This window comes from Elaeis guineensis, chromosome 2 (assembly GCF_000442705.2).
Source record: "Elaeis guineensis isolate ETL-2024a chromosome 2, EG11, whole genome shotgun sequence".
Taxonomy (NCBI): Eukaryota; Viridiplantae; Streptophyta; class Magnoliopsida; order Arecales; family Arecaceae; genus Elaeis; species Elaeis guineensis.
In genome coordinates this window covers 79881680-79906930 of record NC_025994.2, presented here as the reverse complement: position 1 = coordinate 79906930, position 25251 = coordinate 79881680, and the positions used below count along the sequence as shown (strand labels likewise).

At 40.7% G+C, this 25251-nt stretch overlaps 1 protein-coding gene and 1 non-coding gene across 6 annotated transcripts; one reads left to right on the top strand and one right to left on the bottom strand.

Moving 5' to 3' along the window:
• Window positions 1-215: 215 nt before the first annotated feature.
• On the bottom strand, window positions 216-322 carry LOC140855966 (small nucleolar RNA R71). Its single transcript, XR_012139408.1, has one exon. It is a non-coding gene; the product is annotated as a small nucleolar RNA R71 (small nucleolar RNA).
• A 20175-nt stretch (window positions 323-20497) lies between these two features.
• On the top strand, window positions 20498-24136 carry LOC105033159 (magnesium transporter MRS2-5). Of its 5 annotated transcripts, none has more exons than XM_010907841.4 (7): window positions 20498-20636; window positions 21676-22157; window positions 22691-22761; window positions 22997-23125; window positions 23216-23551; window positions 23634-23681; window positions 23771-24136. In XM_010907841.4, the coding sequence occupies exons 2-7, from the start codon at window positions 21722-21724 to the stop codon at window positions 23999-24001; spliced, it is 1251 nt and encodes a 416-aa protein (XP_010906143.1). In that variant the 5' UTR covers window positions 20498-20636; window positions 21676-21721; the 3' UTR covers window positions 24002-24136. The 5 variants fall into 5 exon arrangements, with proteins under 5 accessions (XP_010906143.1, XP_019702106.1, XP_010906145.1 ...); XM_019846547.3 differs by lacking the exon at window positions 20498-20636 and adding an exon at window positions 20637-20771; XM_010907843.4 differs by lacking the exon at window positions 20498-20636 and adding an exon at window positions 20643-20777 and having other exon boundaries at window positions 23847-24136.
• Window positions 24137-25251: the final 1115 nt, after the last annotated feature.

Genomic DNA, 25251 nt, shown 5'->3' with positions numbered 1-25251 from the left:
ATGCATATATTTTTATGAGAGAATTTGAGAAAGTATGTGCCACGATATGACTTCAACAACTCACTGAGGATGCTGAAAAACTTAGGTTGATCAACTTTGCCCTCAAGGATAGTGCCAAAAAGTGGTTATACAGTCTTCCTAATCAATCCATCGCATCATGGGAGGGTTTTGTTAGAGTGTTCCTAAAAAAATTTTTTTCACACCATAAGACTACCAAATTTAGGAATGAAATTAATCAATTTTATCAATTACCAGGTGAGTCTTTTTGGAAGTACTTTGATCGTTTTAAGAATCTTTTGAGTCAATGCCCACATCATGGAATAGAAACTTGGAGGCTGTGCCAAATCATTTATGAAGGACTAGATCCAAACTCAAGAACCATATTAGAATCAATGTATCAAGGTCAATTCATGAATAAAAAACCCATAGAAGCCTGGCAATTTTTAGAGGACCTAGCAGAAAAGAGCCTACAATGGGAGATTACTAGAGAATCCAACAGACACACACCTTCCAAAGGGGGTGTATATCAAATTCAACCTTCCCTAGCTGAAGAGGCTAAATTCGCATCTTTGATCCGTAGGATAGAGGCTCTAGAACACAAGGAACATACCCAAGTGAACCAAGTTGCAATAACAACTTGCAATGGGTGTAATACCATAGACCACACGATGGAAGGATGTCCTTTCTTGATGGGTCCAGTCGAGAACGAAGTAGCACAGGTGAACGCAGCCTATCAAAGACCCACAAATGATCCCTACGCACCAACATACAATCCAGGATGGAGGAACCATCCCAATTTTTCTTGGTCACAAGGGTCAAACTCAATTAGACCTACTTTCACTCAACCCAATCCCAGACCCACTCAATTATCAAATACCCCATCAGGTTTCAGCTATGATCAAAAGATTAACTCACTAGAAAAGAGTCTGAAAATCCTAGCAAAATCATCTGCTAGCACCAACACTACACTAAACAACTTCATGCAGACCACAGGCCAGCTTCTAACTTTCAACACCCAGGCTATTACCCGTTTAGAGATGCAATTAGGTCAATTAGCCATGCTGTAAGTGAAAGAGAAAAAGGTAAACTACCGAGTCAATCTGAGGCTAATCCTAGGATCCAGAACAATCAAGGACTACAACAAGGAGCCCAGATCAACCAATTAAATGCAATTCATACTTTAAGGTCTGGAAAACAAGTAGACAACCATGTCGGTACACCTGAAGATCAAAATGAACCATTGTCTAAACCACCTTATGAGCAAGTAATTGATCAGACCGAGTTGGAGGATCCAGATAAGTCTAAGGAGTCAATAGAGATTAACAAACCACCCAAGCCACTGGAAGAATCCACATCAGGGATTAAGCAATTCGAGACATCACCCATCAATTCTGTAGCTCCTTTTCCAAATAGACTTAGGACCAACAAATACTCAGCCCATATGGATCAAATCTTAGAGATGTTTAAACAAGTTAAAGTGAATATCTCTCTATTAGATATGATCCAACAAGTTTTCACATATGCCAAATTTCTCAAAGACCTATACACAAAGAAGAAGACCACCAACGTTCCCAAGAAAGCCTTCTTGGCGGCTAATGTAAGCTCATATCTATCAAGCCACATGCCTGTCAAGTATAAAGATCCAGGGTCTCCTACAATCTCTTGTGTTATTGGGGAAACCATCATTGACAGGGCCTTATTAGACTTAGGGGCTAGTGTGAATATCCTACCGTATTCAGTTTATGAAAAATTGAGGATAGGAGAATTAAAGCCTACAGAAATTATATTACAATTGGCAGATCGATCAGTGAGGGTCCCCAAAGGAGTTGTGGAAGATGTGTTAATCAAGGTAAGTAATTTTATTTATCTTATGGATTTTGTGATCCTCGAGACTGAACCAGTGATTAATCCAAAAGGTCACATTCCAATAATCTTAGGAAGACCATTCTTAGCGACCACCAACGCCCTAATCAATTGTCGCAATGGACTCATGAAACTCTCATTTGGAAATATGACCATTGATCTTAATATTTTCAATCTTGAAAAAAAAGGGACCAATTCGTTGATGTAAATCCGATTCAGGATAAGATCTATGAGACCATTGACCCAGGAGAAGAAGATTTTTACTGTAATCTCTGACCAGATCAAAAATTTGAAATAGCTTATGAAATTTCTTCATCTAGTGATCAGAGAGTTCATCCACAATGGCAATCACCTGACGAATCACTTATAAAGATGAATTTTCTGAATGAACCAATTGAAGAGATTCAAGTCTAGGAGGTTAATGCCCTACTTGATTCACCTCACCCACTTTATCCACTTGAATTTATCAATCCAATATTTAATATGGGATAAGTGAAACAGAATTAGTATGGTCTGACTGAAGACTTAAAACTTAGCACTTTTTGAGAGGCAACTCAGTTTTCAGTTTTTGCTTTTACTTTCTTTTGCATTATGTTCAGGTAAATCAAGGCTTGCTTTGTATGGATTTGAAGGCAATATTGGCTAAAATAGGAGAAGCACCAATTTTGAAAAAAGCTTCTAGATCTGGTGGCATCTCTCTTTTTTCTTTCTCTTTTTATGCACCTTTCATTTTTCCTACTCCATTGAGGACAATGTCGATTAAGTTGGGAGGAAAAAATATTTTTAAAATATTTTAAAATATATATATATTTTTTAAAAATCTTCAAGTAAGTTAGTATTTAGCATTTAAGCACCGGATTACATTTAAGAATTGAGTTAAACCAAGCATATTTTAAAAGAAAATTGATGTACAGACTAGAGAGTTAGGAGATATCGAGGGATCAAGAATTAAGAAAACTCAATAAAGAGTTAAGTTTAGAACTTAAATAGTTTTCTCTGAGCATTTCTAAATTTTTCTACCAGCATCAAAGAAGAGTTTACTTCTTATGGACTTGTATAGGATAACTATACGTTTCTTCATATATTAAAAAAAAAAGTTTTCAAGTACTTCATGCTGAGTAATCGGGCCTCTTTGCCTAAGCAAGCATTGAATTTTGCGTCAAAAGGTATGAAGGGCAAAGAAGTTTTGTTGTAAAGCTAGTTTTAACTTGTAGCCTGTTTGATTCGAGCAAGTAGGTTCAAGGGGTATTTTATACCTAGTGCCCTAAAGCCATCTGGTTTGGGAGTCATTGACTGAAAACTCACTATGTGGGTCAAACAGAAAGCTTAAAGGATTAAGACACTCAATAGCAGTACAATGTTAAAAAAAAAAAATCAATCAATCAATAAATGAAGGACAGAAGTAACAATATACTTGTCCATATGAAGGTTAATAATTTGGAGATAAAGGTAGCGATAATTTAGAAAAGTTCAGAAAAGGTTTAGTGTTCTTAGTTTAACTCTTATATTGACTAGTATTAATACCCCAATGACATACCTCATTTACACTATACTAAACATCAGTGACCTTTTTAAAATTGTTTGATAAAATTTGAGACTTTAAGTTAAATGATACTTAAATCTAAATTCTTTCTTTACTCGAGGACGAGCAAAGTTCAAGTTGGAGAGTGTGATAAGTGGTATATTTTTATATTTATTGAAGATATTTTTAGTAATTTATGGTGCTAACATCTTCTTAAAAACCCTAATTTCATGAATTTAATGAATTTTTCTAAAAAATAAGTGATTTTTGAAAAAAATATGAAATTAGATATATTTATAAAAAATAGATGTTAATTTAATTGAGCAATTTAAGCACCAAAATGAAGAAAAATTTTTGAAAAATTTAATGTATATTTTTTCTAATTTTTTAGGTAAAATTTGAAGCAAAAATAGAGCTAAAATATCTTAAAAAAATAAAAAATATTACCTCCGATGCATGGTGGACCGATCGGTCGGTCCACAGAGCCAGGGTGCGGTCCACAGGAATAGTTACGCGGTCCATAGGCGCAGCTCACAGTGAGAGAAAGATCTGGGTGCGATCCAACGGCTGAGATTTAATCTGACCCAGATCTAACGGTTCAGACTCGTTGCCGACTTTGAATAGGACTCTTTTGCTCGATTCGACGGCCCAGAAGCAATCCATCACGCGATCCAACGGCTGTTATCACTCCCGACTGTGTTAAGGACTCTTTTGCACGATCCAACGGCCAGAACTTCATCAGAACCCAGATCGAATGGCTGACATTTGATCCGACCCTAATAAGGATTATAACTCTGATTTTTGAGCTGATCTGGGCGGTCCAAGCTTGATCCGACGGCCAGAAAAATTCTTAGAAGATTAATACATTTTCTAAGGGTTTTAGGACTCCTTTTGTGATCAGAAAAATATGAAAAAATTATCTATAAATAGGGGGTCCGGGAATAAGCTTTGAAAGAGAAAAAAATCAAAGAAAAAGCAAGAAAAAAATAGAGAAAAAATTCAAAGAGCTTTAGGGATCAAATATTAGGAGATCATGGAGCTAGAGAGTTTGATGCGTGGCTAAATCCCTTCAATCCAGGAATATGATGAAGCCTGTAAATGGGTTTTTATTTTTTTCTTTTTGTATTTAATTTTTATGCAATAAAATTATACTTTTATTTCATATCTTTTTATTTTCTTTTGAGATATTGATCCAGCCTACATAGCCTATACCCTCTATTGACGTACCGTGATCTCTGGATACGGTACATCCTTTGAAGAGATAGATCATGGTATGTTAGATTGAATCTTAGATCTTATAATTGAATTTAGATAGTTTATACTCCAACAGGATGAGTTGTGATCTACTGATACAGTTCGTATTCCTTAAAGATAAACTATACTAATACCATAATTACAAGAATTAAATATTGTAATATAAAAAAAGAAGAAAATAAATCTCTTTGCATGGTGGATTCAAAATTCCTGAATTATTTCTCTGAATTATTTTCTTTCATAATTTAATTTACACTTTTGATTTTTTTTTTGCTATTCTATTTCTTGTTAATCCTTCTACAATCAATTCTCTTTTTATTTCTTCTTAAAAGAAAAAGATAATCGTCCTAGATCCCCGTGGAAACGATCCCTACTCATCCTATCTATATAGTTTGAGTTGGTTTTTATTCTTGATCCCTACGACAGCGATCACCGAGCTTCTACAGCAGATGACTCCCGCCTATAGCATCAGCACCCAAAGCATCCGATAATAGTAGACTCGTCAGCAACCTCGAAAACATCTGAGTTTCTCTTGGATTGCTAAGCCGGAGAGCCATTCTGCTCCATCAGACGTTCCAGCCAAACTTCAGCCGTCAGGTCTGAACTCTCTAGCAAGTCACGACAATGGCCACTACTCTACTCCACTCTCTGTAACGGATTCCACATGGCTCCACCACTCTCTGGCAAGTCGCGATAACGGACACCACTCCACTCTCCATAACAAACTCTACGTGGCCCTGAACGGCCCCCTGATGCCACTACTCTCCGTAACAAACTCTGCGTGGCCCTGAACGGCCCACTACCAGGCAGTTACAGATGTCGCTGTCAATCAGTTACGCTCTCCGTCTATAAAAAGGGACCCCCAGATACGTTCTTCTTTAAGCTCTAAATTCTATCCCGACACTCTGCTAAAATCCCATTCGAGTGCTCTATTTCTGTTGAGGCAGAGTACTGACTTGAGTATCGGAGGATCTTATCGGAGCACCCCCAACTTCGGTTTAGACTTTTCTTGCAGGTCCCGACGGTGGATGCGATCCCCTCGACTCCAGCTTCTCCGACGTCGGTGGAATTCTACACCAACAGAATTGACGCTAGAGGAAGGGCTGTGTCTTCGCAGTATCCTTGTTCTTAAAGGAGTACTCAACGGGACTGTCTTCGGTCATCTTCTTCGATATTTTCTCCTTCTTCTCCTGTCAGATCTCCACCTGATGCCTCCCTGAAAGGCATCCACCAGGCGATCCACGACCTCCGCAGCCAGATCTCAGCGAGACCCGCAAGCTCCGGCCTCATCTTCGATTTTTCAAGCTCCTCCTCCTCCGGCAACGACAGTCGGCATAGAGCAATTCGACTTGCTGGCTCAGCAGGTCAGGGGCCTCACCGAAGCAGTGCAGGCCATGCAGCAGCAGCCGCAGGCATCAGTGCGGCTAGAAAGAGCATCGTCGGAGTTTCAGAATCTGGCGACCGGACGGGCCACTTGGGCCAGTCACCCTGTCTTCTCCGAAAAGGGGAAGCAAAAGGCAGAGAGCCCTCCGTCCGATCACGATTTCACCCCCAAAGGGTCCCTACCTCCGTTCTACCAGAAGACCCTCGAGACTCGCAGTCGAGAGGACCTCCTGGATCAAAGATTTCAGGAGATGAACTGGCGGATCGAAGATCTCCGCCATGCTCCCACTGCTTATGGTGAGGACATCTACACTGACCCTCCTTTCTCTCAAATGATCATGCAGGAACCAATCCCGCCGAACTTCAAGCTCCCCCAATTCGAAAGCTACGACGGGACCTCAGATCCAGTTGATTACCTGGAGGCCTTCTGGACAATGATGTTGCTCCATGACGCGCCAGACGCCATCCTATGTCGAGCTTTCCCATCTACCTTGAAGGGAGCAGCAAGAAATTGGTACTCGACACTGAAGCCGGATACTATCTTCTCTTTTGATCAGATGAGCCACCAGTTCGTTGCTCATTTCATCAGCAGCCAGCATCCCCAGAGAGGTTCAGAGTCCCTCATCAATATCGAGCAAAAGGAGAGAGAATCCATCCGAACTTACATCAACCATTTTAACGCCACCGCATTGGAGGTCCAAAACTTGGACCAATCAGTTAAAATGGCCGCCCTGAAGAGCGGTCTTCAAAAGAACGATCTTCTGTTCTCCTTGGAAAAGAAGTATCCCAAGGACTTCGCTGATCTGCTAGCTCAGGCCGAAGGATATGCCCAAGCAAAGGAAGCCTTCAAGTTAAAGGATGAGGAGGCCGCGAAGGAGCGACAGGCGGGCGACTCCAGCAAGCTCGCAGTTGAAAAAGGGCTGAGTGAAGCTCGACCACATTCTCGAACTCTCCTCGGCCACATTCTCGAACTCCCCCCAGACACAAGCGTGTCCGCACTCCTCCCCGAGCTCGTAGGCAGAGGAGCCCGGACCGCAAGGTTCGGTAGAGCTCTCCCCCAAGAAGATTCCACAGCTACGCCCCCCTCAATGCTCCAAAAGCTCAAGTACTGATGGAGGTCAAGGAGCAGCTACCAAGGTCGGAAAGAATGCGCATACACCCCGAAAAGCGCAACCCCAACAAGTTCTGCCTCTATCATCATGACCATGGTCACGACACGAAGGACTGTATTCAGCTTCGAGATAAGATCGAGGAGCTCATCAGACAAGGTCAGCTCGACAGATTCATTCGACACCGGTCTGAAGGTAGGAAAGATCGGTCGAGGGCCCTACCACAATCGGAGCCATCAAGGAGGGAGGAGCAGCTTGAAGATCGGCCTCCAATCGGGATCATCAACTCCATCTCTGGAGGACTCCGACGGGGAGCAGACCTTCCGCGACTATAGGATTCAAAAGATCTACGAATGTATTACCAATAACTTTGCCTTAAATAAAAGTTTCTTTCATGTTTGCATATCTTTTCTTTTGGCATGAGCTTGTAACGACAGGGAGTAGCTCCTTCCAACAATCAAAACTAAGCATGTTAGGAACAGGAGGAGAACCTCGTCCTAACATGAGCAAAGTCGAAGGTCCGATTATTTAGAGACCAGATAGAGGGAGAGGCCCTTGCAACGGCCCTTATGTGCCCCCATAGCCATGTTAGGAACAGGAGGAGAATCTCGTCCTAACATGAGCAAAATCGAAGGCCCGATTATTTAGAGACCGGATGGGGGGAGAGGCCCTTGCAACGGCCCTTATGTACCCCCACAGTAATGTTAGGAACAGGAGGAGAACCTCATCTTAACATGAGCAAAGTCGAAGGCTCAATTATTTAGAGATCGGATGGGGGGAGAGGCCCTTGCAACGGTCCTTATGTGCCCCCACGGTCATGTTAGGAACAGGAGGAGAACCTCGTCCTAACATGAGCAAAATCGAAGGCCCGATTATTTAGAGACTGGATAGGGGGAGAGGCCCTTGTAACGACCCTTATGTGCCTCCACAGTCATGTTAGGAACAAGAGGAGAACCTCATCCTAACATGAGCAAAGTCGAAGGTCCGATTATTTAGAGACCGAATGGGAGGAGAGGCCCTTGCAATGGTCCTTAAGTACCCCAACAGTCTTGTTAGGAACAGGAGGAGAACCTCATCCTAACATGAGCAAGATCGAAGGTCTGGTTATTTAGAGACCGGATGAGGGGAGAGGCCCTTGCAACGGTCCTTAAGTGCCCCCACAGTCCTGTTAGGAACAGGAGGAGAACCTCGTCCTAACATGAGCTGAAATTAACTGTGTCAGGAACAGGAGGAGAATCTCGTCCTAACACAAATGAAGACTTGATCGTTCAAGATCGGATGAGGGGAAAAGCCTCCTCAGCGGCTCCTCTACACCCCTACAACCCCGTTAAGGGCAGAGAAAAAACCCTCACTCGAACACAAAGAAAAAGGGAGGAGAGAAAAAGGAAAAATGACGAGCCACGTCAGTGATAAGGAAAAAACAAACTACGTCAAAGATACAAGGAACCTCATCTTAACGAGGAAGGAGACTCTTATCAAAAACCCTCAGTCTCTAAGAGGAAACCTAGCACTGGCAGGAGAAAATCGACTTCCTCAAGGTAACGAGAAGTTCGGACCCCCAAGCTCGAGCACCGGGAGGAAGCGTCAAACTCAAGTGATCTCAAAAAGACCTTCGACCATGAACAAAAAGGGTAAATCAATACGGCGACGATCAGGAACCTTCAAATAATATCGACATCGAACAAGATAAAAGACAAAAAAAATTTGATAAATGACAACTTAATGCAAGAATGGACAAGGTAATGAAAATTTTTTTTTTATTTCATTAGTGAAGTGTACATTACAAAGCCTTTGAAGGCCAAAAAAAGAAAAATGACAAGAAAAAGAAAGAATACATAGATAAAAGGTAAAGAAGCTCTAAAGAAGCTCGGCTTCTTCAGACTTTGAACTCTCGATTCCAGCCATCATCGAGGATTGCTTTAAGTTTTCATCTTCTTCTTCCAATTCTTTCTTTCTTAACAGCATCTTCCGAAATATTTGGTGGAACCGCCGACTCTCACCCTCTGACTCCCGAAGCCTCTTCTTCAGAACTTCGAACTCTGCCTCGGCATCCTTGACCGTCTACTGCTCGTAGGCCAGCTGAATCTTCAGCCGCTGTAGTTCGGCCTTCTCCTGCCCAAGAGTCACAGACAGTTCTTCCATGGTCCCCCTCAAGGAGCGAAGCTCGTCAGAGCCTTGAGCAGAGACGGTCTAGACTCTCTCAGACAACCGCCTCTGAAGGCGGGCAACCTCGTCGGTCACCATCTTGAGCTTCCTTTGGTAGTCGTCTACTCGCTCGCACCAGTCGGCTCGGTAGGTATTGTAGTTTGCCTCGATGTCCTGCAGCTGCTTTTGAAGGTCGGTGAATTTTTTTGACCAGTCTCGATTGCGGTTGGTCTGAGTTGTGAGCCAGGATGAGCTCCCATCCAACTGACCGATCTTCTCTCGTGTAGCCACCAGCTCGACCTCAAGGGAGCTGATCTTGGAAGCCTGAGCCCAAGATCGATCGCTGGCACATTTTTGGAGTTCCTCAAGCTCCTTCACGAAGTCAGCCTTCCTCCGGGTGTAGTCCATGAAGCCCTTTTTGTGGAGGTCTCAAAAGCGAGCAGCCTCTGCAGTGACTTCCGAATGGCTCTTCCTCAGCCGGTGAAGTTCGTCATCCAGTTTTTTTGATTTCTTCGTCAGGTGACAAACTTTTCTTCTGAGATCTCGGACCATCGACTTTAGAGGAATTCCCTGTGGCAGGAGAACAGCTTCGACGGGATACTATCGTTGGAAGACAAGAGCGCCACAACGCAAATCAGTGTCGGAAAACAAAAGAGAAGAAAAAGAATGCAGAGTAAAAAAGAGGAGCCCTCTGTAAAGAAGAATCTGATTTCATTGATTGAATAGTTCTTAAGTATAAGAGAACGAAGAAAAGTTACAACAAAGAAAAAAAAAGAAGAGAATACAAAATTAGAGGTTTCAGACCTCTGGGGCAGAAGTGGGGGAGCTCGGCATCCCCGGAAGGTCGGCCGCGGCAGCCGCGACAGTGGAGGAAGTCCCGACTAGAGGAAGACTGACAGTAGCTTCAGAAGGTCCGACTTCGTCATCAGACACCTCATCCAGGAAGCCGAGGTTCAGCTCGAAAAACTTTTCGACCACCTTCTCTTGGCAAAGCTCAAAGCCCTTAATGAAGGCGGCCTGGCCGAACTCGACCTTCAGATCCCTCATCTCGGAGGAGGTTTTGAACTCCTCCACTGCCCGGACCATTGCCTCCGAAATCAGGGTTGGGATCTGTGCCTTCAACTCGGAGACCTCGGCCTCTGCTTTCTCTCTTTCCTCCTCCAGGGTGGCCCTCAAGTCTGCCGAGGTCTGCCCCTCCTTCTGCAGTGCCTCTTAGAGACTCACGACTTCGGCAATCTTCTCCTTGAGGCGGGCGGCCTCGTCCAGGCGACCTTCCTCCGCCTAAGCGGCCTACTTCCTAGTATTGTTCATCACCTCGATGTTGGCGATGGGCTGGTGTCCAATCTACAGGAGCAGTCAGGGAGTCAATATAAAAGCTGAAGAATAAGATAAGAAAAGAGGTGAGAAGTAAAAAGGAGTAAATTGACCTACCTCGAGAAAGAATCCTAGAGAGTCTCAGACCCGCTGCTCAGGATCGGCATGAACGGTCCTATGGACGACCTCGGGCAGGATCCACCCATCGACCAATCTCTTTATTAGATCCCTATTGTTGAAGGGATTTTTCCCCGGATCTTCTTCGGAGCCATCGGCCTCCTCGATGGCATCCCTGCTGCAGCGGCTCTTGCGGGCCAATGTCTTCTTTCTCCTTCTCCGTTTAGCCCCCTGTACCTCCTCGGATCGGGCCTCTAGAGCGGGAACCTCGATCGGAGAGCTCCTTGAAGAGGCCCGAGGGACTGCGAGGTTGACGTCGGAGGGAGAGTCGATGGCAATGGCCGCCTGGGCAGGTGCGGCCGAGCTGGTCTCTTCTACCCTTGCCCTCTTCGCCGCCCCCGAAGATGATGCGCCTTTCCTTTTGTGGGTCTTGAGACCCTGGGCTAGCATTCGAGCTGCGTCAATATCTATATCTACAGTGAATGAAGATCGGCACAGCTTAGCAAAAGAACAAGAAGAAAGAAAAAGTAGTGAATATATATATATATATATATATATATATATATAATTAAAAAAAATATCGATAGGATTGAGAGGGCTTAGGCCGACGTTAAATAAGAGTTGTTCCTTCAGGAGGTTAGAGAGAAGAGGGTCTGGATAAGCCTCGAGTTTATTGGAGGCTTCAAGGTCATCCCGTCCCAGGCTAGAAGCCCGACGGACGGAATCCCTTAGGGAGCCCCAGGGGGGCAACCCCAGCTCCAAGATCGAGCATCGAACATAGAAGTACCTCTCCTTCCAGTTGTGGATAAAAGAAGGGGCGCCTTTCAGCAACCCCTTTCTACCGAACTGGAAGGAGAAGTATCACCAGTCTTTTGCCGATGGCTGGTGCTTGAAGGTATAAAAATTCCTAAATAGAGAAAGGGTGGGCCGAACTTCAGCTAAGCTACAGAGTGAAAGAAATCCTATCAGAAATCTAAAGGAGTTCGGCGCTACAGAGACTAAAAAAATATCTAAGAAGCAAAAAAGAGCAATGACAAAAGGTGAAAGCGAAAGTCGAAGCCTGACGCGGAAAGCTTCTTGGTATAAACAGAAGCAGCCAGAGGGAGGAGCGCTAGCTTGGCCAGTCGGCTCGGGAAGCTCCAGCTCGTACTTCGAAGGAATCCCGTACTGAATCCTAATCACTGAGAGTTTCTTCGGAATCAGAGAGCTGAGGATGGTGTCTGATACAAAGATCGGACGAGGTTCATCTACAGAACTAAGATTTTGGGAGGCTGGAGCGGACGAACTCCTAGAACTGCTAGAGGAGGAAGTGTTAGAGGACATTTTGAATCAAGTGAAAACCTTAAAAATCTTGAAAAAATTAGAAAAAATAAGAAATGGGACGTTCATGGAAAACCGAATAGGTGGAATGTGAAGGAGGAGAAACGGAAGAAGAACAGCAAGAAAAAAAAAAGAGGAGAGTTCTGGGACTAACCTAGACTGATCCGAAGGATACAGAGATGCAGAGATGGGGATGACTCGAAGAACGCCTAAGGCCGAAAAGGATGCTGGGGAAGAATGAAACTCTCAGGAAGAAGGAGAGACCGAAAAAACTTTCAGACAAAGTGAGACCCCTGAAGGAGGGAGGCGGGTTTAAATAGGCGACGAGGTCCGATGGAATAATGATCGCAGATCTCCTCTGATCGATCTACAACCGCCACATGTCCCACTCATCATGGCAGGTGGCTAAAAGCGGCCGACGACTGATAAAACTATTATTGCACCGTACCTAGAGCAACGCTCCAGCGATAATCCTGAAAAAATCTTTTCGGATCGTCTTGATTTGAAAAGGCTCCGGCACCAGCACGCCAAATGCCAAAATATCTGAAAACAATTGAGTACGAAAATTGAGGGAGACAACTTCGGCTGTGAAAATTTTTCTATACTTTCTTCATTCAAAACCCGAACTCGAAAGTAGGGGGACTGGTGTTGGGTATAAAATACCTCCAGCCAAAGTTTGTAAAAGGCCGACCCTTCCAGGGCTCTTCCGGCTTCCGACCTTGTGTGGCATCTTTCTGAACTTTTTCAATCGTCTGAGCTTCTATAATACCATCCGGACTTCTTCGATAATGAGCTCCTCCATTCATCTACCGGACTGCTCCAAATGCTCTTCGAGCTTCACTATCGGTCGATTTTCTACAGTGATCGACTATTCTCCGAATCTCTTCCGGACTTCTACCGATCATAAACGACCTTACTCAAAACTTCTTTCGGGCTTCGTCAATGTCCAAGCTTCTCCAACAGCAGGACTTCTACAGTAACCAGACTCCATCCAAGTTTCTACAGCGGTCGACCACTTTCTGAATTTCATCCGAGCTCCTACGAGAGCCGGATCCCAGCCGAACTTCTACAGCAGATGGATTCCAGACGAATTTCTACAACGGATGGGCTCCACTAGCCGGACCTCTACTCTGAACTTCTATTGCAAGTGGACTTCATCCGAGCTCCTACCAGAGCCGGGCTCCGTCCGAACTTCTACAGTGGATGGATCACAGACGAGCTTCTACAACGAACAGGCTCCACCAGCAGGATCTCTACTCCAAACTTCTTCTGGATTTCGTCAATAACCGAGCTTCTCCGACAACGGGACTTCTACAATAAGAAGTCTCCACCCGAGCTTCCATGATAATTGGTCTTCGTCCGAGTTTCTACAATAAGCGGGCTTCATCCAGACTTCTACAAAAGTCGGACTCCGTCCGAACTTCTACAGCAGAATTGAATCCCAAACTTTACCAACAAAAAGTCTCCATCCGAGCTTCTACAGCAGATGACTCCCGTCTGTAGTATCAGCACCCAAGGCATCCGACAACAGTAGACTCGTCAGAAACCTCGAAAATATCCAAGTTTTTCTTGGATTGCTGAGCCAAAGCACCATTCCGCTCCATCAGACGTCCCAGTCAAACTTCAGCCGTCAGGCCCAAACTCTCTGACAAGTCACGACAATGGCCACTACCCTACTCCACTCTCTGTAACGGATTCCACGTGGCTCCATCACTCTCTGGCAAATCGCGACAACGGATACCACTCCACTCTCCATAACAAACTCCACGTGGCCCTAAACGGCCCCCTGACACCACTACTCTTCGTAACAAACTCTGCGTGGCCCTGAACGGCCCACTATCAGACAGTTACAGACGTCGTTGTCAATCAGTTACGCTCTCCATTTATAAAAAGGAACCCCCAGATACATTCTTCTCTAAGCTCTAAACTCTATCCCGAAACTCTGCTAAAATCCTATTCGAGTGCTCCATTTCTGTTGAGGCAGAGTACTGACTTGAGCGTTGGAGGGTCTTGCCAGAGCACCCCCAACTCCGGTTTAGACTTTCCTTGCAGGTCCCGACGGCGGATGCGATCCCCTCGACTCCAGCTTCTTTGGCGTCGGCGAAATTTTGCACCAACAGTAATGCTCAGATAATTAACATCAAAATCAGAAAAGTTATCATGATTTTCTTCCATATAAGTTTAGCATTCCAAAATCATCGAGTATACTCAGCATAACATATCAATACCTCCCACTTCCTTCCAGGATCAACTCTTCTTATATTCAGGCCACCCTACTAATTGAAATCCAAGATATAACTCGTCAATTCTATTATAGATATCATATGCCACTTATGCATAAATTTCATCTTAATATCTATTGATTCGAAATCTAAATATTGAATCTTCTCTTTTATATCTATCATGTTCCTCATGATCATAACCTAAGTTCAGATATCACTAAAATTATAATTCTGAATAATTATAACCTTAAACTCAAATACCACTTAAATCATATTTTTTAGTGATCATAACCTAAACTCTAATATCATTTTATCATACCTTTAATGATCATAATCTTAAACTCTGATATTATCAATCATACTTTATTGATTATAATCTCAAAGTTTTGATATCACTTATATGACAATCCCTAGTGACCTTAAACCTGAGCTCTAGTACTGTTCTATCATATTCTTTGATATCACTCTGTCACATCCTATTGATCATGCATAAAGTTTTGATATCACTTCATAATCCCTAGTGACTTAAACTTAAGCTCTAATATCATTTTATCAAATCCTAATCACTTATATCATAATCCTCAATGATCATAACCTAAACTCTGTTATTACTCTGTAATATTAAAATCACTTATATTATAATCCTTAATGATCATAACCTGAGCTCTGATACCACTTTGTCACATCTTATTGATCTTACATAAAGTTTTAATATCTCTTCATAATCTCTAGTGATCTTAAACCTAAGCTCTAATACCACTTTGTCACGCTCCGAACCCAACATCCGGATCGGATACGTGATGGCCGTACACTCCTTAGAGCAAGCCCTAAAGAATATGCAAGGCCAAATTAAATCATTACAACCTTATCAACCATAATATTTAATTTTAATAATAATTTATAAAATTTACATAATTACAATTAACATTCCTTCAATCCTCTGATCAGGTATCAATGGTACTCTATCTATGCATCCGCTCACTCACAAATCCATACCATAATCAACCATGGACATCTTGTAACTCTGAGAAGAAAAGAAAGATAAAGGGGTGTGAGCTTTACAGTCCAGTAAGAATTCTCATATCACACCAATATAATAATATAATCTGAAAATAAAGATAAGCAATAACACATAAAAGCCGATATTCACTATCCAGAATACTGTAAATATTTATAGATTATCTATTTTATCAAAAGAGATGCATTATCATATGTTAATAAGTGAAATAATTTTATTCAACGATTATTTCATGTCTTATTTTTCTATTTTCTTCTATTATCACATCGTTTTTAATCTTTTTTTTTGGCTTTGGCTTTGGGCTATCAGGATCATACGACGATCTTTTATTCGGATCGATTTCTGTGATCTTCCTCGGATCGAAATATTCATGATCTTTCTCGGATCAAAGTGGCCATAATCTTTCTCGGATCAAAGTGGCCATAATCTTTCTCGGATCAAATCATTCATGATCTTTCTCAGATCAAATCATTCATGATCTTTCTTGGATCAGATTCTCCCACACATAAGCCTGTGGGGGCTGTCCCAGGCATAAGCTCCTAGCAGGCTATTCCACATGACAAGGTCAGTCCAAACCATAATTTTTTTTCTTTTTATTTTTATTAAATTATAATATTTGACTTCATTAATCAATTCAAATTTTATAGTGTAATAAATATGTCATACCCATATAATCATGCCATCAATCGCTGATACATATGTATTGATATAACATACTTATGCTCAAAATCACATAAATAAATAACAGTGTCTCAGATATAAGAAATTCATCAATCTCAAATCTAACGATGCAAAATCAATGAGATAAAACCAACGATAAAATAACATATATAATGATGATCATGTACAGGAATTCTTATCTTTACCGGTGACTAATCCAAGCACAGAAATCAATGTTCTTCTTTGATTTATGAATTTTTTTAACAAAATATTTCACTCGATATCATATGCAGACAATCATCTCTTCATAACCCTAATCAAATATAAAAATTATATATGGAGAAAATTATCTGATAATCAATCATAATAACACAAATCGAGGACCTCTCTCAAGATTAACCAAAATTAAGATTTGTCTAAGTATCTGGATCCTCCACTGATCCATAAGACTTTTAGAGAGAGAAAATCTATGAAGAGAGAGAAAATTCTAAAGAAAAAAAGTAGAGAGAAAAAATGGAGAGAGAATCTTCGTATCCTTCCGATGAGGCAATCATGGTCGAAATCATCAGAGGTCATATCAGGGTGACTCAATATGGATGAACCATGATTGATGTCATCAATTTCGAACAAAGATCGGATCGGAATCTAATCTACAGCATGAATTTCGAAGCAATCTCAGATCATCATATTTTCATATCAATTTATCCTAGGATTCGTGATGAAATCAGAGAGAGAAAGACACTAGAGAGATAAAATCCATAAATAGAGAAAGGTCTAGAGAGAGAAAATATAGAGAGAATGTAGAGAGAGGAGAGAGAAAATAGAGAGAGAGGAGGGAGAGGAGAGAGAGAAAATTTCTCTCTCTTCTTCTTTTTTTATTTTATTTTTATTTTTCTCTTTCTCTTTTTCTTTTTTTTTTTTCTTTTTCTCTTTTTCTTTTTTTTTTCTTCTTTCTTCTTCTTTCTTTTTTTTTTTCCTTTTTTTCCCACGGCCTCCCTTGGGCCGAAACAGGAGACGGACGAGGGGGCTCCAGCTTGGCTTCGGCGAGGGCGACAGTTTCGTCGGAGGTCCGGCAGCAGGTGGAGGCGGCAGTGGAGCAAGGGATGGCCGACGGCAAGGTTCGGCCGGCAAAAAATCAAGAAGAGATCGGAAAAAATAGAGGACTGCCACTTTTTCTTTTATTTTTCGGTCATTGGCCGGTCACCGACGGCCAATACCTTCAGAAAAGTGAGATAAAGAGATGAGGATCCTATCCTAGGGATGAGACGCTGCAACCGACGGCGTCGGTGGTCGGAAAAGAGAGAAAAGGGTCCAGCCGAAACAGAGTAAAATAGGATTCACCCTTTTCATGGATTTTCCGACGATCCCGAAGGCCGGCGAGGGTGCACGAAGCCATGGAAAGGAGGAGAAGGAAGAGAGGAAGGAGGAGAAGGGCTTACCTCAAGCTTTAACAGCGTCGTCGGCTCCAATTTCCGGCGAGCACGAGTACGGGAGGCCTTGACTTCAATTGGAAAAAACAAGGAGAAAGGAGAGAGAGAGATCGGTGATCATCGTGGGTTGTTATGAGGGGAAGAGGGGGGTCTTATAGAGTGGAGGGGAGGTCGAATCCCCTTCGGATTCGACTTCTCCTTCGGTGATTTGGGTGGAAGAAGACTCTCCGCGGAAGTCTTCTTCGTTCTATTTTTTTTTTTATATATGGGCTTTGGGCTTTTGAGCTTGGTCCAAAGCCCAATTGGACCGGGTGTTGCAGAAACATGATTCATGTTATTAGACCATACAAGTATACTATACCATCCTACTCGTCAACAATAACTCGATATGAAGGGTATTGAGTATTGGTACCAAAAATCAACCTGCATCGATACTGTATTAGAATGATATCCGTATAACTTTCAAAACTAGTACCATGAACCATGAATAGAAGGAATGGACCACTTGCGATACCTATTTAAGTTGTAGGGGCGGTATGCCCAGTCCACTAGTCTGTCTTACTTTCAGATAATATTGTGATTTAAGATAACTTTTGAGAAAAAAAAAGATGTTACAAACATGCACTATAAGTTATCAAGTCAAGTGGACATGTATTCATATGATCCTCCTTGCACTACTTTTATTTCTATGAATTGAAAACCGGTGATACTGCAAGCTTTTCCATGTTGGAAAGGAATCATTAACTGAGCATTTGAGCTGGAAGTTGCAGGTTATCTAGACAAATTAAATACCAACATATTCCTCGAATTGCTTTGTTTTTCCCATCAGTTAAGACCCTTATGGCACTGCAGACATTTTGCTCACTAGAAAAAGAAAAATCATCAAGTGATGTGAGATGGAGTAAGAGAAAAATGAGAAGTTTGTGTGCAGATATTTGAAAGGTGAATCAAACATCCAACGCAAATTGAAGGCTCTGAGGCAGAGCAATTCCTATACATGTAGAGAGAGAGAGAGAGAGAGGGGAATAGAAGGGGAACCCTCCAAATTTGCGAGCTATGAAGATTTAAATATAAAACTTAAATGGAGAACCCTCCAAATTTGCGAGCTGTGAAGATTTAAATGTAAAACTTGAAAGGAAGATTTAAGGTAACGCTCTAAGATATCTATTGTTAATGGGAATAATAATTTGTCAGTGAGAACTCATAAATGGGACATGGCCTAGCCAAGACTTGGTGTAGAAGTCTCACAAAAAAGGTGTATACAATAGAATCCGTGTGATACTCCAGAACTTTGACCCAAAAAAACTTTGGAAAATATATTCACTCTTTCACAGCCTTGCACGTTCCATAGTCCCCCGCTGCCCAGAGAGCGGCCGACGGGTGGGTACTCGAGAGAGAGGGGGAAACCAACCCCGGTGGTGGCAGGACACCAGTAGTTTCCAAAAACAATTAAAATTAATGAGACCGGGTTCACCGTGCACAGCTAATAATTTATTAGTCGGAAAGAAGAGAAAAAAAATTAAATACATCATAGCACCACGTGAGAGGAGAAAAAGATAAATTATTAGTGGTCCCAAGTGAATCGAATCTAACTAATATTTTTTTCCTTCTAATTGGGTGACTAACTAGGCATGATATGTCATTACGTCAATTAATGTTCTCTTACATATAACCCCTTTAGCAACTTAGAGCTATAAAAAGCTCCTTATCGAACTGCAAAGTTTGGAAACTTTTGGTCCCAAAGTTGAATTTTGAGGGGTAAAATTCCTTCTTTTTATGAGCTTGATTATCAAGGAGAAGATATAATAACTAACACTCAAGCAAACATATTCAGTGGAACACAAAAGGCTTAAAATATGGTGGTAAGGATCTATGAGAAAGAGCTCTAATTTTAATTTCCTTTAGGAAAAACATTCTATTTCAGAAAAAGGTTAGTAAAATTGTAGTCTTTTCAAATATAAAAAGTGGAAGATATCTTGATCATCCAATAAATGAGGGTATTTAGAAAATTTTGCCTTTAACAAGTTCGCAATTGGTTAAAAATAATTTACCAACTTCTTTTATTATTAATTTATATAAAAAATAAAATATTTTAATAATTTATATTTTAATTTGGCTGAACCAAGTCAGAACTAAAGCCAGTTAGTCAGGTCTAAAGCTAACTCAGCCTAGCTTCCCTTTTTTTTGTTAATATTTTCAAAATAAAGATATTTCAATATGTTTCTATTCCCCTCTTCCAAATCTCAATCTCGATAGAAACCCTCTTCATCTGCCTCCCCCTGCATTCCTCATTCGCTCACTCTCGCCACTCTGTTCATATGCCTCCCCCAGATCTCCATCTGCCTCCATGCATTCCCTCTCCATCCTTCTCCATGCTGGTTGGCTTCATATTCTCCTTCCTCCAGGCACAATGAGATGGGATTGTAGAGTAGTTCCATACCACTTGGTTGGGAGTGGCGGATTGATGCTGAAGGTGTACTCCTGACATCACAACAGAGCGGAAGGCAGCTAGCAGCATCGACAAGAGGAGTTGGGGGGGGGGGGGGGAGGGGTGTAACAGCTCCATGACAAGGAGGCGAATAGCAATGGCATCTCCACTATCAATGAACGAATAGGAGAAAGGCAGTTCCAAAAAAAGCTATTAAACAATGATCGCTAAAGTTCTTGGAGAACATCAAGATGAGTGAGAGGAACTAACTTTCGGTGACAGCTTTCTTTGGCATCGGAGGCGGTTCCAAAAAAAGCCCCTACTCTTTAAATAATTTACCTAGCCCACCATTCCTCATTTTGATTTCAAATCATCCCTGCCCACGCACATGACTTCACCTGCCCACCTCACGACTAATCTACCTCACCTGTCCACCTTGAATCGAACGGTCATAAGAAATCCAATAGTGAAAGGATAAAAATGCCATTTGAAATAATGCAGCAAATGCGAAACATGATCATAATATTTTAATAAGGGTAAAATTGCCATTTTCGTTAGGGTTAACCATTGAATGAAAATCACTATTTGAGACAAGAGAAGGTTACCACCTTTTTTTACAAAATTTGGCAGCCCTAGTTGCTAATAAATATTTCGATGTCCAAATATCAAAGTCTTTAGGGGTTTATTAGCAAATCTTTCGAGAAAGGCCAATCACGGGCAAAATATGGTAGGAAGAAACCGTAACGGATTGGTTTTCCCTTCAGCAACAGCAAGGAGGGAGTAGTACATATCCTCTCAATAATTGAGCTGTCACATTGTCGTATACTAAAACCCTCCAAGCCTTTCGTCAGGTATCTGCCTCCACTGGTTTCCACTCTCATCTTTTCTCTTAATTCTCTTGGATACCAATCTCTCTCTCTTTTTTTTTTTGATTTATCCTCTTTCGATGATGACTAATCTTCTTTCAGGCACTTTATGGGATCAAGGTGGAGGTGAATCTTATTCCTTTTAGCAATTTTTTCTATACTGTTCTATATATATTTTTATTTATTTTTGAGAAAAGGATCATTATTTCCTGGTTTCTGAGTTGGTCAGCAAGAAAATAATATTGAGTCTGCTGAGAATTCTTTCTTCGATCAGCAAGAAATTGTTTAATATTCAATTTATCGCAACATAATCTGGAACTTTGAAGCATTGGGCATTCAGAAATTGATTTTTACAGATTACATCAGGTGTTTTTGCAAGACTTTATTGTAGATAGTTTATGTGTTGGATTATGTGAGATGATTCATGGAAGTGTTCGTCCTGAACATATGCTATTGTTTTCAAACAACAAGTTTTAATCTATCGTACTAACAGCTTTTTCTTCTTCTTCTTCTTTTGATTTTTGATTTTTTTTCCTGATAAGAAGTAACTAGCCTACAATAGGAGGAGGCTTTTGTATCTTTTTTTATTTACTCTTCAAATATTTGAAGCTGATGGGCCTAGATCAATGTTAAGAAAAAGATGATAATGATGATGTTGGTAAAAGTCTATGCTGCAAGATCTGATCATGGTTTTCTGTCAAAAAAAAAAAAAAAAAAAGAACAGTTGTCTCCTTGTGAACCGATTGATTTGGTTTTGTGAATTGAAATGTTTGTATTCTTTAGAACTATAAGAATAGTGTGCAATTGTTCTTTTATATTCCATGAACTTGCACTCAAAAATCTTGCTGACAGCATATTATATTTTATTAGAAAGTTCCTTTAGAGTGAACACTGTAGTTCAGAAGTCTATTGTTGTTTGGCTTTATGGTTTGATATGTTAAAATTGATAGTTAAGCTGTATGTCCCATTTTGCTGTGAATTTGACATGGGCGTTCTGGTGTTGAATTTTATGTATGTTAATTAGGTTGAAATGCCTTCAAAGTTTTACGGTATAGAAAGAAAGAAGTACAATGAAAAATCCACACTCTCCATTGATTCCATCTGCCCTTCCAAAACCAGCTTCTTTCCATGAGGGTGTTAAACCAGATGGCACTGCAAATACTTTCTTTCATGGATTTGGTGCTCTGGGTTTGAAGAAAAGAGGTCATGGAGGTCGTTCATGGATACAGATTGATAGGACTGGGGAATCAAAGGTTGTAACACTTGATAAGGCCACTCTAATGAGGCAGTGTGGTTTACCTGCTCGAGATCTTCGGCTCTTGGATCCTCTGTTTGTTTATCCTTCCACAATACTGGGTCGAGAGAAGGCTATTGTCGTCAGTCTTGAACAAATTAGGTGTATAATTATGGCTGATGATATCTTTCTCATGAATTCTCTAGACGATTGTGTACTGCAGTATGAATCAGAGTTGTGCCATCGGCTTCAGACAATGAAAGATCAAAGTGGTATTGATCCACTCCCTCATATAAATTATGTTTATTTTCATGTTTTTTATGAGCAATATTCAGGATTTGGACACTGGACCTCCTCCATTGGCAAGCCCTTATGGAAGAGGTGCCAACCAACTAGCCTAAGAGTTGTTGGCTCTATTGTTTTCATGTTGTCTAAGATTTGTTTAACTACTTGCAACACTTCATAATGTTGATATAGTGTAATTTCATTTTGATGGCAAGAAATCTGTAAGCACATACAAACCATTATACTCTTTAAGAACATCTCTTACTGACATTCACACTATGAATGATTGTGCCCTTAGGAGGGCCATCACCCGGGCACATGAGTCTATTCTAAATGTGGATTACAGTGGGGATTATGTTGGTTTCATGAGGGAGATTTGCCATAACTTTTGTTTCCATGGCATTATTCTTGCATTTATCTTGATTTTTACAAGGATTAAGGTAAAAACTGCATATGTCTTGGTGCTGTTTATGATTGAGTTCTATGACAAGCTGACATTGTATGCTCATGTGGCTTCAAGATAACCTGCCTTTCGAATTCAAGGCTCTAGAGCTTGCTCTGGAAGTAGCTTCTGCATCACTTGATTCTCAGGTGTGTTTAGCTTTGCTATAGCATTTCCGTTATGACAGTGACTCCTTATGATAAAAGATTTTGTTCCAATAAATTCACAGATTTCTGAACTTTGATTACTTATAATTTTGCAATTTAGGACAATCACACTTGCATCTAGTTGATTTTTGTTACTTGGTGATCTAAGTTTTACATGTACTGCTTTGGAGGTCATATGCTAGTCTCTTTCGTCATGGTTGTACTTCGGATTTTGCAGGTAACTGAATTGGAAATTGAGATATATCCTGTGCTAGATGAACTGGCGTCATCCATTAGCACTGTTAACCTAGAACATGTTCGTAGGCTCAAGAGCCATCTTCTTGCCTTGACTCACAGAGTCCAGAAGGTATACTTAATTATCACCTAGTCATATGCATCATTCCATTGACTATCTACCTTTTGATCTTTATGATTATTCACTAGAGCATGATTCCAGGTCCGTGATGGGATAGAACAGCTTATGGATGATGATGGGGACATGGCAGAAATGTATCTAACTGAGAAAAAAGAGAGAATGGAAGCATATTTATACAGAGATCGGTACTTGAATGTTGTTCCAGCCGGCAACTGGATCTCAACATCTGCACCCGTCTCACCCACATGCTCTAGTAGTGGACAACCAGAAAAGGCTTCAAACAGTACTATCATGAGTTTCAGTAGACATGAGAGCTCTACAGGTTCATCTAATAGGGGGAGGCATGTTGAAGAACTAGAGATGTTACTAGAAGCATATTTTGTAGTTACAGACAACACTTTAAGCAAATTATTATCGGTAAGAGATCTGCTTTAAGATCTAGATGTTTGGGTTCTTCTTCAACCAGCACCCTTAATTTTGTTGTTTGGTACTATCACAGCTCAAAGAGTACGTGGATGACACTGAAGATTTTATAAATATCAAACTGGTGAGAAGCAGTTCACAGGTTCACTTATCTTTTTCTAGTTATGTTAATAAATATCAACCCTTATTTCATCTAATTTCTGGCTCAAACAGGACAATGTTCGGAACCAGCTGATCCAATTTGAGTTGCTACTTACAGCTGCCACATTTGTTGTGACAATCTTTGCAGTTGTGACAGGTGTTTTTGGAATGAACTTCGAAGATTCTGTGTTTGAACATGCATCCAATTTCAACTGGGTCTTGATTACTTCCAGCATCTCTTGTGCAACAATATATCTCTCTTTCCTGCTATATGTCAAGTACAAGAGATTACTGCCATTATGAGATATTATCATGGATTTTAATTTATTTTGTTGTTTCCTTCTCTTCATATTTTTTATTGTTTAATTCTTGTAAGTTGTAACTAATTTGAATGTAATCATTATTCCATTAAGCCTGATGCTTAGGATTTCTATGCCATCACACATATATATTCCTACTTTATCTTTTTTCTTTTATTTGTGTACATGGCTAGTTTCCTCTATATTAATTATGTTATGCCTATATGTCTTCTGTTGGGTGGGCGTCCATATCTTTACTTGATTTTGCAAGGAATAGAGCACTATTTCAATGCCAAAGTTCTGGCACTTAAAATTGGTCACAATTCCAGCCTAAACTGAACTATTGCTGTGATCCCAACCACAGGATTAACGCTGTTTTGAGTGGCTAGGTAGCTCTACACCTCATTTATCTGGGGCAAATAGCTAAATTTCCAGACAAGTGGAACCAAACTTTGCTTTTCCATCCAGCATGAGTGGGCCTTCTCTGCATTCTACTGTATAGTCTATAACAGATAATTTGTATAGGAGCAGCAGCATCGTCTTAAAGAAAAAAGGGATTTCTAGTAGAAATTTTCTCAAACATTTTTATGAACAGGTAGGACTCTCCAACCAACCTTAAGCTGCTCATTCAAATTCTATTGGTTTTTTTCCATGCCTATGATGGATAGAAGACAGATTTCTCTCTCTTTTTGGTTTCTATATCAATGGGTGCAGAAATTTTGCTAATAGTAAGTTTGTATCTTATTAGTTGATTATTTAGCAATACTAAATATCAAAGGACTTAAAGATATTACAGCATTTGATTAATAAGTTCTTGTTTAAATATTTTTTGTTCATCAAAATTCAGAAATGTGAATGTCAAAATTCATCAATTTTGTCAACAATATGATTTTTAGAAATGTCATAGACAAGTTAGGACATATTTATGATGGAGATCTTTTCTTTTGTGACTATTTCTAATTCTGAGGTTGGTTTTGATGATTTTGTATCTTAAGGTTTGGATTTTGAGATTTTTGTTTGGGAGAAAAATATTTCTTGTGATTCAAGAAGGAAAAAAGAAAGTAGTTGTTTGTTGCAATGAAGAAAGATTCTCAATGGAGTTCAGTAGTTTTGAGCAGGTACAATCATATAAATGAATTCAATCATGATTAACCAAGTCTTAATGTTTTCTGATCAAATATGAACTATTATCTGAATTACCACATGTTGGTATAATGATCTGGCCAGACATGTCTTTCTTCATGCTTGCCTGAT

Coding starts and splice junctions, on each gene's coding strand:
- LOC105033159 (XM_010907841.4), top strand. CDS start 21,722: ATGAAAAATCCACACTCTCCATTGATTCCATCTGCCCTTCCAAAACCA. Junction 22,158..22,690: donor GACAATGAAAGATCAAAGTG/GTATTGATCCAC, acceptor TGTGGCTTCAAG/ATAACCTGCCTTTCGAATTC. Junction 23,682..23,770: donor ATTTTATAAATATCAAACTG/GTGAGAAGCAGT, acceptor TGGCTCAAACAG/GACAATGTTCGGAACCAGCT.